The 15,796-nt window shown below is 31.7% G+C and overlaps 1 protein-coding gene across 11 annotated transcripts in view; it reads right to left on the reverse strand.

Annotated features, from left to right (window-relative positions):
* Positions 1-15,796, reverse strand: part of LOC135127983 (rap guanine nucleotide exchange factor 2) — a 140,095-nt gene that overhangs the window by 93,558 nt on the left and 30,741 nt on the right. For all 11 annotated transcript variants that reach the window (XM_064054728.1, XM_064054736.1, XM_064054735.1 and 8 more), the window contains exon 2: positions 3,738-4,261. In XM_064054728.1, coding sequence (XP_063910798.1) covers positions 3,738-4,015 — 278 coding nt within the window. In that variant the 5' untranslated portion in view covers positions 4,016-4,261. The remainder of the gene's footprint in view (positions 1-3,737; positions 4,262-15,796) is intronic.

Below are 15,796 nucleotides of genomic sequence, written 5' to 3' on the forward strand. Positions count from 1 at the left end.
ATCAACGTAATATCAGTTTATTAATAATTTTATAAATTGGAATATGTATATAAAATTTTGTTATTCCATAAACACTTGTAATTTTTATTTCACGATTTATAAATCAAATGTAATTTGCTCATGTATTTAATGTAATTTTGACAACAATCATCGAAAATGTTCTTGTAAAACACGTGGTGAAAATTCACTTATTCAGGTTCAATTCAACGAGATTAATAATCCTTCGTTTACGGCATTTAAACTAATCTTAAACATTGATTTATTTTGATACAAAAGACCTTGAAAATTATCATGAGTTAAATTAATATCATCAGGGACTAGAAATGGAAGGTGTACTTTATGTTTATTTTGTATTATATTAATGAGTTATTTTTTTACATCGAAACTGTTTTCTCGCAGCTTGAATTTGAACATTCATTCATTCTTCCTTGCGTTCAAAGTGTTCGCTGAACAGGAGCGCACCAAGGTTGGGGGCTCTCTGAGACTAAAGAATTAAAAAATGCTCAATATTTTTTTTGAACTAGTGTTCAGATTTAAGGAAAAACAGCATATTTAAAAAAAATGTATTCCACCAGGTGCATTTTTCTGAAGTGTTAAGAGCTTCTAGAAAGAATGAGGCACAAAGACCACAAAATAAATAAATATGAAACGGTTCTTATTGTTATAATGTAATCTGAAAAACTGAACCATGCGATTCCAAATCAATTCAGAATAAAAATTACTCCCTCTGTCCCAAAATAAGTGTCCAATTTCTGTGTTTTGTTAAATATTATTACCTTCGTTTTTAAAGATGAAGAGGTTTTGTTGTAAACGTAGTCGGTATAGGTCAAATTCAACATTTTAATACAAAAAAATCTTTGAAGGTGTTTGTTTTGGTGAATCAGGCCGTCTAGTTGGCTACCTGTTTTGCGTGGATGAAATTAGGCCTCAGGAATGCGAGTGTTTCAAATCTACGGCGCGTGTTGTGGCTGCGGTTAGGGCAAATAGACCTTCACTACATGTCGTCACGCTGCCTAGTTTGTTTATCACTCAACTTTGTTTTTTGCTCGACTGTCAATAATTTAAATTTGCTGCCACAAGATCGTAGTAACTTGAGTATTTGCGTCCAGTTACTTTAATGACGATTTATTTTTATTTGTGTGTTTAAATTTATGATACAGATGTATTTATATTTTTTTGATGTTCATTTTTGAAAAATGGAGAGGGTTTTTGTAGTTAGTTGTCCCGCATTTTGTTGATGATCACAGCTTAAAGCCAAATTTTGAATATGGCGAAGGTTTTAAAATTATATGTCTATTTGTCTAATTTTGGAGGGATGTTTGAGTTAGTACCAAGCACAATCTGATAAATGATGTGATCCCAGATACATACAGACCATGGAAGTTCGTGTTCATGAAATTAATAATATATGCAACACAGTATACAACTATTGCGATTTTGGCTATCACTTCTGTACAATTTCGAATACAAACGCATTCATGAAAACTGAGCAAGTTATTTTTATAATAGAAGTGATTAAGGGAAAATAATTCGCGGTTTCAAAAATGTGAATTACTTTGAAAAGCGGCTGTTATTTTAATCTCAAAATTATCTCGCCAAGATATAAGAAATATATCAAATCGTTAAAACTGAACTTAATTTATTAGCAGCACCTTTAGATAATTGCATGTTCTCTATTTTTATAAAGAGATTGAAATTCAACTAAAATTTGTTTAAATTTATCTTTTAAAGTTATCTTATTAACATTATGAGACGCCACTGATTTCATTTACCAGATGTTAGCAAAGAATATTAACGTATAAACGAATTCGTTAATATTCTTTGATATTAGTATTATATCTTGCTTTCAAAATAAATAAGCCGCTTAGACCTTAAATCTGTTAAATTCTTTAAGAAATACTTACTTATTTCTGGTATGTCTAGCGATAATTAAAAAGAAAATAATAATTTGCTCAGCCATTGTGCAAACATAAGCAAGCTTAACATTGTTCTGGCAATGTGGCTAACAAATTTTAGATCAAAGATTATTTAAAAGTTCTCATAACCTTGGTTTTAGAAAAAAAAGTTAGTGTTCTATGTATATGACCATTGTCACATCAAGATAGCAATTACTTAGGGAGACTCAACGAAACTTGACGCATTAAGTTGTTAATTTTTATTACACTAAGGTGTGAGCAACGATAACTCACTCGCACAGCCAGAGAATACTCAGAGAAGAATCACTTGCAAAATCATAAAAAAAAAATCGGAACGGCAGACAGACGGACAGACAGCCAGACAGACGGAAACGGGAGACCTATTTTTTCATACTCTAGAGGTGAAAGGTTGAGAAAATGTAAAAGTAGAGAGTCGGCCGACAGACTTCAATACATCATTACAATACTTCCTCATATTTTGCCTTTTTTTTTCTTAACATACATAGCCATTTTTTCATAACAAGAAACTTTAAAACCTGGTTAAAATGGTTTACGCAAGGAAATATGGCGGAGCCTAATTGCAAAATTGATATTTTGAACATATTTTAAGTTCCATGTTGTGAAAAGAAGTCTACACATATAAAAATAAAAAGGCAAAATGTAAGCCCACCCACCCATCCTATCTCAACTTTGATTATTTTTTTTTATTCGCCCTGAACCAAGAGGACTCAGCTTAACTGCAAAATACTTATTTCTTCACAAGAAATTAAAAACATGTTTTTGAGCATCGTGTTGTTCAAAGAATACAATGTATATTAAGAGAAAAAAGTAAAATATTAACCCCGCCCACCCACCCCACCTCAATTGTGATGATTTTTTTATTTTTAAAAACTTAAAACATGTTTAAAATGGTAAATTTTTGTACGGAAATATGGATTTTGATATTAGGCTCCGCCCCTAAGTCTGCCAACCATTGAAAACTTCATTACTATTTAGATCAGGGCAATTATGGGTGAAGCTTAATTTTTGGATTTAATTTTTTCTTAATACACATAGTATTCTTTGAAAAACACGATACTCAAAAAAATGTCTTACATGGTAATTTCTTGTAGAGACAGAATTAATAAAAATTTTGCATTTAAATTCCGCTCCTTTGGCTCTCGACGAATATAAAAAATCATTACAATTGAGATAGGGTGGGTGGGTGGACTTATATTTTCCTCTTTTTTCTTAATATACGTCTTTTCAGAACAAGAAACTTAAAACATGTTTAAAATGGTAAATTCTTGTAAACAAATAGACCATGGTGGTGCTCAGTAGAAAACCGCCCTCGATCCATACCACTGACTTTTAACTCATAAAATTAACAAGAAATGCAGACCCAGACAGACTTTTTTTGTTAAATCATCAACTTATTTTTAATTAAAGCAAAATTAAATAGCGCATTTTTTATTGATGTTCTTTGAGTAAGGTTATAATTGATGACCTCATTAGAGGGAGGCGGTCAAGTATTGATAGATTAGGTCCGTTTGAAAGCCAAGAAAGATGGCAAAAATGTGCAAATTAGATAGCTGCTGTTATCGACATAAATATCCTGTGGAAGATACTGAAATCGTGGAACTTTTCATTAGTTTCCTTCATTCCACGACTTTAATTACATATAAAAAAAAAAAAACAAAACAAAACAAGAACAATGAAAAAGGCAAACAATAACTCCAAATTCATATATAAAAATTAACAAGCAAACACTTTTATTCTCTAGAGAGAAAAAAACAATTTTTGTTAATTTCGTTATTATCTTTTGCTTCCGGGTCTACTTACTAGTACAAAACATCGTTGGCCTGATGCTTCTCATAGCGAACCACTTTACAAAGCGCTCTCAAAGCAGAATCCCGCAGCGTCTGCAGCGCCTCCAATCCGCTCAAACCGTAGTAAATAACTTGCAGGTCTTGCAGGGATCTGCATGCCGGTGGTCTGGCCAGCGATCTAACGAACATCTGATCCCAGTCGGTCATGACACCGCACGATGGCGCCACCGTACCATTTCGAGGCGGTTCGTAGCCCGCGCTCCGCAACTTCACAGCGTCCACTTCGCGCATATGACAATATTTTTTGTTTGTACAGCACACCACAACACACAATTTTTTTACGAAGTATCCGGGCCCGTGACGTCACCTTGTAGCGTCACGACGCGTTTTTGCTCGGGATCCCACGGTTTTCACTGCCACACATTTTTTGCGGGGAAATTTATGGGCGCAGATGGTGGAGGCTGAGGGTCATCGGGATGATTTTGGATTGTAAGGCCATTGCACTGATGGTACTTATTGGTCAAAGATAGGTTTCATCTGAAATAAAAAAAAAATCGGGATGAAAACGCTATACTTGCTTAGATTTTTTTAGGGGTTTACTTAGTTATTATTTTTATTTTGTTAAAATACCTAATGTGTTTGTCAAAAAAAAAAAATATATAGGAGTATATTTTATGGATTACTTGATTGTGATAAAAAATAAAATTCGCATATACAGTTTTTATATGGTATAAATATTTAAGAAACTAGACATGTTTAATTGTACTTCAAGGATGAGCGAAATTTTGTTTAATTAACTTCAGACTAATTTTTCTTGTTTAAGAATCCAATGAATCACAGGACTAATAATTACTTATGCCTGACATGCATTAACTTACAGCTCAGAGTTTATTTTTATAGCTTATCAACTCTAGATCTTATTGAAATGTAACCCTTCCTCTAAAAAAATTAACAATGTTAATTTACCAGTACAAATTTTCATTTATTAGCCATTGTTGTTATTCCCCAATGCATAAACTGAAGCAAGTAATTCATTTTATGACACAGTTAAGTAAAAGCAAATGTTAACGATGTTTATATTTTTCTTTATAATAGTTGTGATAATATGGGACACTTTTATGAATATAACTCATTAGTTACATATAATCGACCCAGTTATCAACAATAAAAACTGATATGGAGTAGATCAATGAGAAGAATTTCCGGTTAATAAAACCGCGGTTTAATGACAACTAAAGTAAGTAAGCTTTGTACAAGTTATTTGTGTAACTATTAAGCAAAATGGCAACTATTTTTAGAGACGCTAAACGAGTTCAAAAATTTTTCGAGGATGCTAACGACATCCGCTGATGAAGACAAGTATTCAAGTATTAGCACATTTGATTTTAATTTTATAAATTAACACTAAACAAATACTATATGATCGAAAAAAATCTACCAAAATATCCATAAATTACTTTTTGACACTAGAGCTTTTTATACAGGTTATTCTTTTCTGTTCACAGTCTCAGAACATTTTTTTATCTGTGATTCATTCAGCAAATGATACAATTAGTCATATTTGACATCCTCGAAAGCCTGATAAAATGACATTAACCTAAAGGAAGTTAAAAATGGGGACATACGTACTTGCTCCAGTTTTGAAAACACTTAAACCGAGACAACTGCAACCTCAAAGATACAAATAACTTTTTGTTTCTGGTGTTACCAGCTTAAGTTTATAGTTCAAATATCGACCTATATTTCTATATATACCTACAGAAATTCGAGCTCATAACTTTGTTACGACTTATCAAAATACTTTAAATAATCGCTGCTTATGTATTCTACACAGAGAAGCAAATTACATGCTCACTTTTTGAAAATCAGTACCCGTTTATGCCATATGTACGTGACGCAAATGTACTATAACATACAATCAAAAACCTCTACTTTAGCACACAATATTCAATTCAGGAGATTTAGTTATATTGTTACGTAATCTTTTAAACATGATTTGTACTTAAACATTTCATGCCACGTGCTTTTCGCTAGACGCGACACAGTCTAATGCATGTGTGTTTATGATTAAATTTTAAATTATTAATTTTTTATTAATTATGAATTTAATATGTATGTAGAAAAACATGAATAATACAAATACATACTTTCATATTCATAAAATAAGTGAATTTATTTATAATAAACATAGCGCTACAGTCCTCCAAGTGCATAAAAATTAATGAATGCAACGAATCAATACAATAAGGGTGAAACTTTTGACAACTAGAGTTAAAAATGATAATATGAATTTGGCTTACAAACACTACTACATATTTATTCTTTTTCTATCACAAATAATTTAGACCCTAGCATCTAACACTTAAAAGTTCCAAATCAAAAGTTGTTAATAAAAGCAAAATTTGTTATAGCACATTAAATTTTAGTGGAGATGATTAGACAAATTCTGGCTAGCGTATTACCATCTAAACGATATTCCCAATACACATACAAAATTTGACAACAATCGATCTAGTAGTTTCGGAAATTATCTCCATAATAAAAATTAACGGACACAAACGAGACAGACGATGGACAGACGGAAATACAAGACCCACTTGTTCGTACTCTTGAGGTTATGAAATTAGCCATTCGTCGGATTACAATACTTCGCCAGCTTATACTTGGGAAGTAAAAAATCTCAAAAGTCAATACGGTCGCGAGTTTTTGAAATATCTGGCTTCAAAATAAATTTTAGGATATATTATATGTATTTTATTTTGGTGATCTTGAAAAAATAGTAGTAAATTTATCGAAGAACTGATGTTGTCGACAACCTGCGGGGACCGAGGTTGACTATAAGAATTTTTTTAATACTTCGTGGACGAATTTCAAGAAGAATAAAAGACTTTAAATCTTCTTAATTGTTGAAAAATAGGAAGGAAAAGAAGAAGCCAAAATTAATTATAGCATTGTTAATGAGGAGCACATTCAACGTTATTAAAAAAATAAATAAATAAAAAAGTCAAAAATAACAAAAAAAAATACTGTTACGCGAAAATGTACCTAGTATTTATCCGAAAACAAGGATTAGCTGATTTCTTCAATATCCAACTGAAAAGTCATAGTTTTTGAATCTGATGACGGGTACAACTTGAGCGGACCGAAATTGACTAACGGAATTTTTTGATCTTTTGTGGATGAATTGCAAGAAGTATAAAAAAAATCGAATTTTCTCAGTTACTGAAAGCCTGATCTTTTTGTAAAGGTGGGTGAAAAATCGTCAAAAATTTCTGGGACTCGACTTTGCGTTGACAGAAATGCATTAAGATCGATTTATAAACTTGTCGCTGACATTGCTGTTTGCCATTGACGTTGCCGTTGTAAGATTAATACGCAGCGAAGGTATGCGTCGTTTATATCATCCGCCCCTCGGTCTGACCACGAATGAAAAGTTCATCACGATTGAGATCGAGACGGATGGATGGGGCTTCTCTTTTGGTTTTCTTTTTTAATGTAATAGATTTAGTTTTCTTGTATATATATAAGAATTTTACAATTAAGTTCCGCCTCTCGGCTTACGACGAATAAAAAAATTCATCAGAACTGAGATAGGGCGGGTGGGCGGGGCTTATGTTTTGCCTTTTTTTTTTAAATATATGTATACCATCTTTTCACAACAAGAAACTTATAACATGGTTAAAATGGTACATTTTTGCAAGGAAATATGGATTTGGCAATTATGGGGCAGACACTAATTGCAAAATCGATATTTCCTTACACAAATTTTCCATTTTTAACATGTTTTAAGTTTCTTGTTGTAAAAAGAAGTGTACACATATTAAAACAAAAAGGTTTTTACTCGCCGTGAACTAAAGGGGCGGAGCTTAACTGCAAAATACTTATTTCTTTAGAAAAAATTAAAAACATGTTTTTGAGTATCGTGTTGTTCAAATTACACAATGTATATTAAGAAAAAAAAGGCAAAATATAAACCCCGCCCGCCCACCCCATCACAATTGTGATCAACTGATGATTTTTTTTTATTCTTAGAAACCTAAAACACATTTAAAATTATACATTTTTGTAAGGAAATATGGATTTTGCAAATAGGCTAGGCCCCTAGGTCTGCCAACTTATGAAAACCTCATTACTATTTACACTAGGGCAGGTATGGTTGAGGCTTATTCTTTGGTTTCCGTTTTTCCTTAATGTACATAGTATTTTTTAAATAACACGTCTTACATGGTAATTTCTTGTAGAGAAATATAAGGATTTTGCAATTTAAATTTCGTTCCTTTGGCTCTCCTCCATTAAAAAAATCATCACAACTGAAATAGGGCGGGTGGGCGGGGCTTATATTTTGCCTTTTTTCTTAATATATTTAGCCGTCTTTTCAGAATAAGAAACTTGAAACATGTTTAAAATGGTAAATTCTTGTAGACAAATGTGGATCTTGCAATTAAACCCCGCCTCTTGGTCTGACAACGAATAAAAAATTCATTACAATTGAGAATTGAGATCGGGGCGGATATGGGTGGGGCCTAATTTTTGGTTTTCTTTTTTAATTAATACATTTACTTAAGAAAATATTTCACATGATAATTTCTCGTAATAAGGATTTTACAATTAATCTCCGCCCCTCAGCTTACGACGAATAAAAAAAGTCATCAAAATTGAGATAGGGCGGGTGGGCGGGGCTTATGTTTTGCCTTTTTTTTTTTTTAATATACACTGCCATCTTTTCACAACAAAAAACTTGTTTAAAATAGTACATTTTTGCAAGGAATTATGGATTTTGCAATTATGGGGCGGACACTAATTGTAAAATCCATATTTCCTTACACAAATTTTCCATTTTAAACATGTTTTAAGTTTCATGTTGTGAAAAGAAGTGTACACATATTAAAACAAAAAGGCAAAATGTAGGCCCGCCCACCCGCCCTATGTCAGTTGTGATGTTTTTTTTTATTCGCCGTGAACCAAGCGAATAAAATTAAGCTTAACTGCAAAATACTTATTTCTTTAGAAGAAATTATAAACAGGTTTTCGGGTATCGTGTTGTTCAAAGAATACTATGTATACATATTAAGAAAAAAAAAGCAAAATATAAAACCCGCCCACCCACCCCATCTCAATTGTGATGATTTTTTTTATTCAGGGCGGGTATGGGTGGGGCCTAATCTTCGACTTTATTTTGATTTTTTTTTCCAAAAACTTGGATCAAAAGGGTGAAAACTCAAGACAGATTCATACATCACAACTGCAGGAGTATTTTATTTTATAAAATATATTATTGTAGATTTTATGATTAGGCAAATTTTGATGAACCTTTTACCATCTTACATTATATTCCTAATGTACGTGTAAAATTTGACAACAATCGGTTGTTTCAGAGATTATTTGTATCATAAAAAACCAAACAGACGACAGACAGACAGACAGACGGAAACGGGAGATCTATCTCTTCGTACTCTAGGGGTCATGAAAAGTCGAGAAAACATAAAAGTAGGGAGTCGGCCGATGAACTCGATTACAATACTTCCTTAGCTCAGGAAGTCAAAGGATCAATTGTAGATGTTTCATATTATCTATTTAAACAGCAGTTTTAGTACTAGAAATATGAAATAATAAAAATTATCATAATAACAAAAAAAGTCGAGGCGGATTCATAAACACGTTCATAACTACAGTATTACGTTATTTTGTATAATTTAAATGGTATATACTAAACAAAACGTTGAGGTGATATCGACGACAGACGACAGAGAGACAGAAACGGGAGACCTACTCTTTCGTATGTGTTCTAGGGGCCATTCGACGACACTATTAGGTATGTACAATATTTGTTTAGCTTAAGCTCGCAAAGTATTAGGCTTTAAACCACAAAAACCTGCGCATTTAAGATTCACTTTACACAATCTTGAAATAAAATAATACTTTTACAGAGGTGCAATAACTAAAACTTATTTTTTTCGTCTTGAACATCCTAAACCATACTGTGAATTAAAACACAGCTGTTTTAAAGATTGGTTGGATAATGAAACCTCCAACAAACGATAGTGTGCTTTGTTCTCCTTCAGGAAATTAAAAAATAACATTGATTGTAAATTTGGCGAGCAAATTATGACCTTACTTTTTTTTGTAATAAACAATTTACATATTTTTCCCGTAATATGCACATTCTAAATTTTATATATGTACTTAGGTTTCAATACTCTTTAAACATATGTACCGGAAAATCAAACAAAGTTTCAAAATTGTTTAAAATATTAATAACAAAAGATCCAAAATATTATTCTAGAAAAACTGTTATGTTCATAGCCAACAGAATAATGGCTTAATATAAAAATAAGCGCTAAAAACAATATTAGGAATATAATTTGTATACCAACCTGTCCAAGTATTTGTGTATATTTATTATTCGCATTACGAGTAAGTATAATTTTATGGCTACAAACACGATGAAGAACCAATATGAGGTCGCTAGTATGCTGTTTTTAGCTGCGAAAAAAGTAGTTATTACAGCTTATAGTTATAGTTTGTAAGTTTTTAAATTTGCAGTACAAATATTTGTTTTACTGAATTAATTATCAATTAAGAAATCTTAAATTATTATAACGACAAGAACTTTTATAATTCTTAAAAGTAATAGCTAAAGAAAGTACTATTTCGTAAACCGCACAACTATCACTATGATAGTCAAAGTAATACTGCAATCAAGATGTTTATTAAACCGTAACAAATTATCATTTCCTGCAGTTTAGGAGTTAAGATTAGCGACATTACTAAAAACAGATGCACGCCATGCAACAAAAGCCACAAGAACTAGAACACAACAAAATTTACATTTTATTTCCCGCATTGTGACACTGCGAAGTATTTTAAGAACAAAAGATACCTCAACCACCAAACTGGCGTCACTTTGTACAACCCAAACCCACACTATATTTAAAATGCATCTGGCAGTTCCTTGAAGCTTTTAATCTGTAAAGTCAAAGTTGTAAAAATACAAACCAGAAGCAGTGCAATTTTTCCTCCCATTTAACACGACATGGTGCAGAACACATCAACCTTGAACAATTTACATTTTCGCTCCGAATCGAACTTTAAAGGAAATTGCAAACGAAAGCACAACAATGGCTGCCCGATTGAACAACACAGACGCCGGAAACAAAACTAATTTGTTTATGCCACAGTTCAGCGTTTCGGTTAATTCAATTCAAACGAAAACCACTTACTGGTCAACTAAACCAGAAAATTAACGGTTCGCGCAGTTATCAAAGACCGGCATTTTGGTTTTTTGTTCGTGTAGGAACCACAAAATCCAATGGTTCTCTTACGAAAATCTAACGATAAAATGCAAATCGTGCCGAAAATTTTTTCGGAAACAATGCAGGTGCTGATGGCGATCTCACGAGGACGCGCCGTTTTCTTTTTCTTGGTGTCATTGTGTGTTATTTTGATGGATGATAAGACACACCTTCAACACGTAACGGACGATGCGATATCTCATAGTAGGTTACATGCAAGTGAAGCCCTTGAACTCGTTTTAGCTAGAGTGTCAAGGATGAAGCGGATGAAGCCCTTTAAATTCAGTATAACCGGTGTTAAAGGAGATTTTTGCAAAAAGCGGAAGTGGAGTTTGCGAAACGTCTCAAAATGCTATAAAATTAAACCAAGTAATAAGGATAATATTGATAAAAATGTCCAGCTGTGTATCGATATGTTAGTTTTAGAACGATTGGAAAAATAAAAACAAAAAAAAAAGTAAATAAATCTGTTGACAAGATGAAGATGGAAATATGTGGTGGAAAAAAATTACTTAATTGTTCATAATATCTTACATCATAATTATTATCGTGAATTATTAATCATCATTAATTTTAAATACATAAATTAAAATTAAATCTTAACCTAGAATTTAAAAAAATAATAATAACAATAAACAAAGCATTAAAGTATGTGATTCCAAAAGCAAAAAATAGAACTGATAAAATGAGATAATAGATAAATACGAGGTAATTATAGCTTGAAAAATGTACATTAATAATATTATTATGCCAGAATGATGTTGAAAATTTGACTGAGTTTAAAACGTTGTCAATTTTTTTTTTAATGTAAATGAACTGAAACGTAATTATACGTAAAATGAAATTTTGCATTTTTCTGAATAAAACGTATTAACTCAAAGTTACTGGTTTAGTAAATAGATACCAATAACCATGGGCGCCGGCAGGATTATTTGCAGGGGGGTGCACCCATACATTATAGGATATCGTATATTTGCTTCATTTTCGAATTGAATCTGGGGATGAAATTTTAAAAAATCATTTAGAGTCAGGAGCAAAAGACTCTTTGTATATATCGCATCAAATTCAAAATGAATTGATTGAAATTTGTTCTGATGTTCTGAAGAGCAAAATAATTGAGGAGGTGAATCAGGCATCCGTTTTTTAGGTGTTGGCTGATGAGACTGCTATTGATTGGATTTCGGTATTTGCGTTGTGATCAAGACTATAAAAATCCAATAATTTGCGAAGAATTTTTAGGATATGTGCCGCTGCAAGAACTGAATGCGGAAGCCATTTCAAAAACTATTATCCACTTCCTAGAAGATTGCAATTTAGATTTAAATTAAAGTGTGTATTTTATATTAAGTCAGGGGGGTGCAAGTGCACCCCCTTGCACCCCCCTGCCGGCGCCCATGCCAATAACAGTTATACTCAATGAAACGTCAAATCTCGTCGCTGGCAATTGTACTGAACAAAGGATCCAAGCAGGGCAGTGTAACCAATCTTACTTTTGATCAAGTGGACAGATAGAATTGGCTTGGACCTATGTGATTACATATATATTAACAGATTCGACATTAAAAGAGTTGATCATGCCATATGGGTTTTCTATGGTCAAAAAGCTAATTGTGGCCATCGGGTCTTGAGTTTAACTGTGTTTACAAAAGAATAAAATTTGTTCCTTATATTGTTTTAAACATATCAATAACTTTCTGCATACTACCAACTAGTTATCATTAAAAACAACAAGAAAAAAACCATCATCACAATATACGTACCAAACTTCTAATAGAAACAGTGTACTTTTATAACGACTTTCTTAAAATTTGATGGTCCTATTAGTGTCATATAGATCAACAATGGTCAAACAACTTCAAATCAGGGCTCTTCGTCGACCCTTCACGACAACACGTGTCGGTTTGAAGGTTTCAGGGTTGTATTCAGGAAAATAGTTGCTGGTCGGAAATTCACTCGAATTTATGTCGAGATGAAATAACTTCGTTACGATCAAAGCGAACTACCCTCATACAAACACAAAGAACTAATTAATATTCAGCCAGTAAGCGACCCTTACAAACACCTTGGTTAAATTCATTACAGGGTGGAATAGGTCCGGCCCTGTCTGGCCGTTGACGATCGTTAAATTTAAATTTCAACCGAAGATCTGTAATTGGCGGTTTTACGGATCGTTTAACTTGTGAATTTTAAAATTTTATTAGTGTACAAAAATAACAATGCAAATAAGATACATAAATAAATAAATACTGGACCGATTGTTGTCAAATTTTATATTTACAATTAGTGAATTCGTTTTTTTTAATGAAACCAATTAAATGAAATTTTAGTATATAGAAAAATCTAAAATTTTGCAATTGTCAAATATTTAATAATAATAATTGAATAAAATAAAAAAATAAAATAAAATAAATAAATATTTTCGATATTTCAATTTTTTTCGATCCAATTTCCAATGTGACGACGTGTCTTTTAAAAAAGAAGAAAAAGAACAAAAAACAGAATAACATGCAATAATAAATGCAGGGTGTTCTATTTGAAAAAAGGTAAAAATTTTTATAAACACTGTGTACAGTTTTATTTATACCACAAAAAGCGCGTATCTTTAGTCATCTCTCCACGAGATATTGTAATCTAAATTTCAAAAATAACCCTACTGCGGTTTTTGTATACCTGCTAAAAAATTTCAACAAAATGGGAATAACGTGGCAACGTCGCAGCGGAACTGCAAAAATGAACAATGACTGTAAAACAAGTTAATCAAATCAATCAAGTCAATCGAAAAAACATCAAAATATACCGGGGGTTTTTAGAGTACAGTTTTCAAAGACCTTTCAAGTTCGGTGTTTGACGTCACTTCAAAATTTTTCTTTGTAAACGCCCTTTAAATTTCATAAAATAAATTTAATAAAAAAATATAAAAAGAATATTAAAATATATATATAAAAAAGAAATAAAAAAATACTGTATTTGTGATTTATGAATCCGCCTCAGTTTCTACCCTAAATATTCAAACTTTCCCGAAAAAATCCAAATTATATAACATTGGAATTTAATTTACCCATGACAGCAGCAATATGTTGATTCTATTTAATACGCTGTTATTCTAAGGTCACACCTAATTTTCGCATCTTATTCAACAAATTTTGAGTTCCCAGCTACGTACAATGGCTGATTTAAAGTTGAATTATTAAATTTTAACAGGTCAAGTGTGTTTACTGTTTTTAGATCAACATAACAAAGAAAATTATTGTAATTATTCTTTCATTTTGATGAATGATTAAGTTCACGTTCCTAGGCGTTTCATAATTTGTAGAATAAGAAAATTCTTGTACTCACTTGTTGGTTACCTTAGAATGATAAATTTCAAAACAACTGGACGAATTATTTTGGAAATTTGGGTGTACTTTTTCAAGTACATAAATAAAAAATAAGCTGATACAACGCAAAATTTACTAATTTGGATAATATAAACTTTTGTTAAAATATATAACATACTATTTAATTTGTTAATTCCTTCCAGCAAATGGTGAAGTCATCTCAACAAAGCTATCAGATAAATATTTATTAAAACAATATACCATGAACGCAGTAAGGCGTGTACAGTACTGGAATTTATTATTTACAGAAATAAGTACATGCACTTAAAGTTAAAGAAACATTTTTTTAGAAACTCGTCTAATAATATTTTAGAAGTATTATTTATTCTAATATTCCTAAAACATCAATGTTTCAGTTGGTACCACTGAATTTTGCTTGAAATTGACAAACTTGTCACTCCACTTTACTTGCTGTTATCAAAATTGGCATAGTTGAAAGTGACGTTTAATTTACGTCAAAATTTGTTATTGACTATTATAAAAACAGCATAACCAAACTTTCACATAAATCCCTGCGGCTGTTGGGAGATTATTACTAGAGCAGTGAATACACAAATGCAGGTTTCTCATTCCGTCTGTGTCCGTTTATGGTTTCCGAAACTTTTCAATTTTAGGTGTAATATAAGATTATGTAATGAAAACGTATAATTTCATTGATTCCAAAATAATAAAATCTAAATGTATTATTAAATAAAATACTTAGAAATTACATTTCTAAGTTACAGAACAAAAAAACAAATAGATATATATTAATTTTTAAATCCAGTTTCAATTTGATAGGAAGTTCTAAAGTTAAAAAATCCTGCGTTGTAATACCTAGAAAATAAGAGTTAAAGTCGAGACCGGAAATTAGTGAAGACTGACATTTCTTCCAAAAGTGTTCATTGGAAGCCTTTAATAACCCACTTAGGATTATACTAATGGTAATTTACAGCACTGACTTCCTCTCCCATTGCTTGTCTGAAAGAATGAAAGAAACAAAGATTCTATGAATAAGACATGAATTCATTTTAGCAGGCAAACCTTGTAAATCATCGTTATTATAACCCTGAGCAGTTTGCTACAGGCTTCCAGTAAACATTTTTGGAAACAGAAAGTCAGTGTTCACTAATTTCCGGTCTCTACTTTAACTCTTATTTCCTAGAACACAAGATTCCAGGTCTCTACTATAAAATATTCCCGTACCTCGTTTATATATCTTATTTTAGCTTAGTCTATAGGAGTTTTAAGAAACTGAATTTGAAGCGTCAAATTTTTTTAGTTTACTTAATTGTAAAACAGTGATTGAGAAATAAGTATATAATAGGTCGGCAGCGAAAATTTATTTATTCGTCCTGTATAGAAAATTAATTCCGTAATTTAAAAAATATATAAAAGAAATCGTTCTGTATTATTTGTGCTGC

Source organism: Zophobas morio, unplaced genomic scaffold (assembly GCF_036711695.1).
Source record: "Zophobas morio isolate AGI-343-1 ecotype UQ-CSIRO unplaced genomic scaffold, CSIRO_AGI_Zmor_V1 ptg000012l, whole genome shotgun sequence".
Lineage (NCBI taxonomy): Eukaryota > Metazoa > Arthropoda > Insecta > Coleoptera > Tenebrionidae > Zophobas > Zophobas morio.